Genomic DNA, 3,679 nt, shown 5'->3' on the forward strand with positions numbered 1-3,679 from the left:
TCATATGCTCATGGATGAGAATTGTTGTCAATAATGTATTAATTCCTAGCCCAAATTATTCATCCCAAGTGCGTGAAGAGATATTCAAGTTAAACAGTTGTGCGGGGATATACTACTTGTCCTTGCTGGCGGCTACAGCATTGCTGTAAGACTGGAAGGTGAGTGACTGTCTCTCAGTATGCAAGTTTGTGTTTTAAGTATTGAAGTTCTTGTTACGAGTTTACTTAAGCTGTTGTATTTGTTTCCAGAGTTTCTTGGAGATGCAAGTGCGAATTATCTTCTGCTGAGAATGTGAGACGATGACTCCCACTTCTTGATTAGAAAAAACAAAGCCCAAAGTTTACTTGGCTATACTCGCGGATAGGGCACAAGATGGGATCAAGAGGGGGAGGTGAAAGTAATCACAAGCTCAAAGAAAAGGTGACATTTCTTGATGACAAGGTGGAATATTGAATATATATGTAATTCATTATTATAAAATATTAAATATTAAATAAAGTCGAAAAATGTATTTAGTTCAGTATTTATTTTTCTCTTTATAAAAAATTCAAATGCCACATTAGCAAATATAATATATGAATAGCCATCTTGGCCCTTGCATTACACATTGTTAAACTGTTAGTTAAAATTAATACTAATTCAAAAATAAATAAAACAAAATGATAAGGTCAAAAGAATTTTTATTTTATTTCGATTATATGTTAAAATGAGATTTGACATGCATGATTTATCTGAAGTCATGAGTAAGCTCTTTTTTTCAGAGGTTTTTAATCTACCATATAAGCAGCTGAAGATACATGTTATATCAAGAGGTACCGTGTATGGCTTCTTGTGATGACTTACAGCACTAATCATCTCTTGATCATACCTATGACAAATTTTGCTATAAACTGAAAGAAATCACTGAAAAATGATGATCATTTGATCACAGGTTCAAACAAATAAAAAATAACTGCATATATGATTTTGTGAAAACACAGAACATGTTGGATCCAACATGTGCTTACCTTCTCTGTTGTCACTTGCAATGGCATCCTGCTTATATTAGGTGCCATGCGGCCTCAAGGGGAGTGGAGAACGATGACGGGATGGTTGGTGTGAAGTTGAAGAACGCAAGGAGCCAGAAATATATTTTTTCCCCTTGGGTTTTTCTTTGATTGCCTCTATTTGTTCTAATGCCTCCAAAACTTCTTCCATTGAGGGACGGCTTTTAGGATCTGATTCTAGGCATTTTAAAGCAAGTTCTGCTGCTTGTAACATTGCCTTTGAAGAGTATTGTCCTTCTATTCTCACATCCATAACAGTTTTTAACTTTCTTTTCTGTGACAGAATAGGCTTCAACCACTCTACCAAATTTTGCTGCCCATTTGGACGCCTTGTATCAAGTGCCCTTAAGCCTGTCAGCATCTCAAGAAGCACCACTCCAAAACCATACACATCACTCTTAACATATAAATGACCTGATTAACGGTAAAAACAGCTTGTCAGCAGGTTCATAAAGACATTGATATGCCCTCAATGACAAAAAACTATTTGAGCAGCAACCGTTCCTTGTCTTGTTCACGGAACCCTATAATGAAGGATACAGATAGAATTCCGAACTTTCAATACACAACTTGATGCATATCTTTAAGATCATTTACAATAGTGAAAATGTTTATTTCTTCAATTACCCTGACCAACTATATATAATTTCACAAAGTTTCTTGCAAGTTGCAAATAGGTTTGAGGTTTCACAATTTGCCACTGATAGTTTACCTGTTGCGATGTATTCGGGAGCAGCGTAGCCATAAGTTCCCATAATCCTCGTTGTCACATGTGAGTCACCACCTGAAGGCCCCAGTTTTGCCAAGCCAAAATCTGATATTTTTGCATTGTAATTCTGTAACAGACAAGGAAAAGAAACGCAACATGACTAAAATATCCTCGTACAGTATAGATTAATGACAAGCAATAGATGCCTACGAGACTTTTCCCTTTTTTTTTCTTTATTTACACTTCCTAGTTCATTAAAACGGAAAACATCTTCATTTGTTGTTGAAAGTTTACTAAATTTGGTACTGTTACTATTAAAGTATCTATGCAGCAAGTGAAGTGCTATAAACTAACTCCATCAAGCAGTATATTTGAGGCCTTGAAATCTCTGTAAATGACTTTCTTATCTGAAGCATGAAGAAAAGCAAGACCCCGAGCTGCTCCGATGGCTATCTTGAGCCGTAAGTCCCAAGACAAGGGTTCAATGGCAGGATTCTCTGCACAAACAAACAATCCAACAATCAATTTAATTTACCTATGACATGCTAAATCACTGGCCTTCTTTTTTTCCCCTCATCTTACTCTTTTTCGTCAATTCTTACTTCTGAAAAGATGATTCTCCAAGCTTCCCTTCGGCATAAACTCATACACAAGGAGCAGCTCTGTATCTTCCAAGCAATATCCCAACAATCTAACCAGGTTGGGATGTGACAATCTTCCTAGAAAGTTCACCTCTGACTACATTATCAAAAAATGCAGACTTTTAGCATCATTAAGAAGGGCTAACTGCATACATTTATAACTAATAAAGTCCAGTCAATTTTCGGATCCATCTCCGAAAATTATTGAAGCCAACGACCAAGAAACACTTGCTTTGTCTTTTTTTTTCATAGTCATAGATTCGGCATAAATAAGATATTGGAAACTAGAATGATCAGTAATGTTTAATAATTTTCCTTTTCTTAAGGATAATAGTAGAACTGAAATTAGAAATCATTACCTGCCACTCTTGAAGCCCTTGCATACTTTCTGAGTTTAATTTCTTGATAGCAACCACCATTCCAATGCCAGTTTTGGAGGGTGCAAAAGTCTTTTCATCTATCCATCCTTTGTAAACTTTACCAAAACCACCTTGACCCAACAAAGTGTCTGGCTTGAAATTCTTTGTAGCACTCTTCAAATCAGCAAAGGTGAACTCCTTCAAGTTTGGTGCTTCCAAAATTTGGCCGTTTGGATTTGGCTTATCATTCACTTCACTTACTGCAGCAGAGAATTGACTCTTACCTGCATTGCTGCTGCTTGAGGCTGAGAAATTCATGGTGGTAGTGGTGTTATTTGATGACCCTATAGCAACAAAAGCACAAAATTCAACAGATCAGCTTCAAAAGTAAAATATAACTCTTACAAATCCAAAACTGAAAAAAGCAAAGAAAGAAAGAAAGAAACCTGGGGTAAGAGGATTGGTGGTGGTGAAAGAGGAGCTAGAGGGAGACCCAAAGCAATTGCCCATGTTGACTTTTTCAAGTGTCTCTTCTGTTAGATGATACACAAAACTGGTTAATCAAGAAACATGTCGATGGCAGAACGCAACTAGATAAGCAAAAACAGAGGAGCTCAGAGGGGGAAAAGGGGAAATAAGCAGTTCTTTAAAGCTCTTGATTGATGTGTTATTTTTTTTTATTTTTATGTCCTGACGATTTTGTTGGGAGCAGAAGGGAAAGCTCTCAGTTTTATTTCCTCGTAGTTACCAAGAAGCCATTGTTGTTGTTTCGTATTTTGTCGCCTGGTCTTGATTTTCCAATTTATAGGCTAAGGATGTTTCTCTTTTTTTAACAAACGAAACACACTGCTGCTATTTGGCGACTTCCGTCTGTGTTACTGTATATAGTCAATAGGCGACAACAGCCCTTGTGTTCTCTTCTCT

General features: G+C 36.7%; 1 protein-coding gene across 1 annotated transcript; it reads right to left on the reverse strand.

Annotated features, from left to right (window-relative positions):
- Positions 1-666: 666 nt before the first annotated feature.
- Positions 667-3,679, reverse strand: LOC110609134 (probable serine/threonine-protein kinase PIX13). The gene is made up of 6 exons (XM_021748494.2): positions 3,202-3,679; positions 2,756-3,099; positions 2,358-2,493; positions 2,110-2,252; positions 1,759-1,882; positions 667-1,460 (listed from the first exon to the last, which is right to left on the reverse strand). Exons 1-6 carry the CDS (start codon positions 3,263-3,265, stop codon positions 1,045-1,047), a joined length of 1,227 nt encoding a protein of 408 aa, XP_021604186.1. The 5' UTR covers positions 3,266-3,679; the 3' UTR covers positions 667-1,044.

Source organism: Manihot esculenta, chromosome 2 (genome assembly GCF_001659605.2).
Source record: "Manihot esculenta cultivar AM560-2 chromosome 2, M.esculenta_v8, whole genome shotgun sequence".
Taxonomy (NCBI): domain Eukaryota; kingdom Viridiplantae; phylum Streptophyta; class Magnoliopsida; order Malpighiales; family Euphorbiaceae; genus Manihot; species Manihot esculenta.

Bases quoted from the DNA above. Each gene is read 5' to 3' on its own strand.
- LOC110609134 (XM_021748494.2), bottom strand. From the start codon at position 3,265: ATGGGCAATTGCTTTGGGTCTCCCTCTAGCTCCTCTTTCACCACCACC. The intron at 1,883-2,109 runs GTTAGTTTATAG...TGTCTGTTACAG, and splicing joins CAAATATACTGCTTGATGGA to AATTACAATGCAAAAATATC. The intron at 1,461-1,758 runs GTAAACTATCAG...ACCGTTAATCAG, and splicing joins TCCCGAATACATCGCAACAG to GTCATTTATATGTTAAGAGT.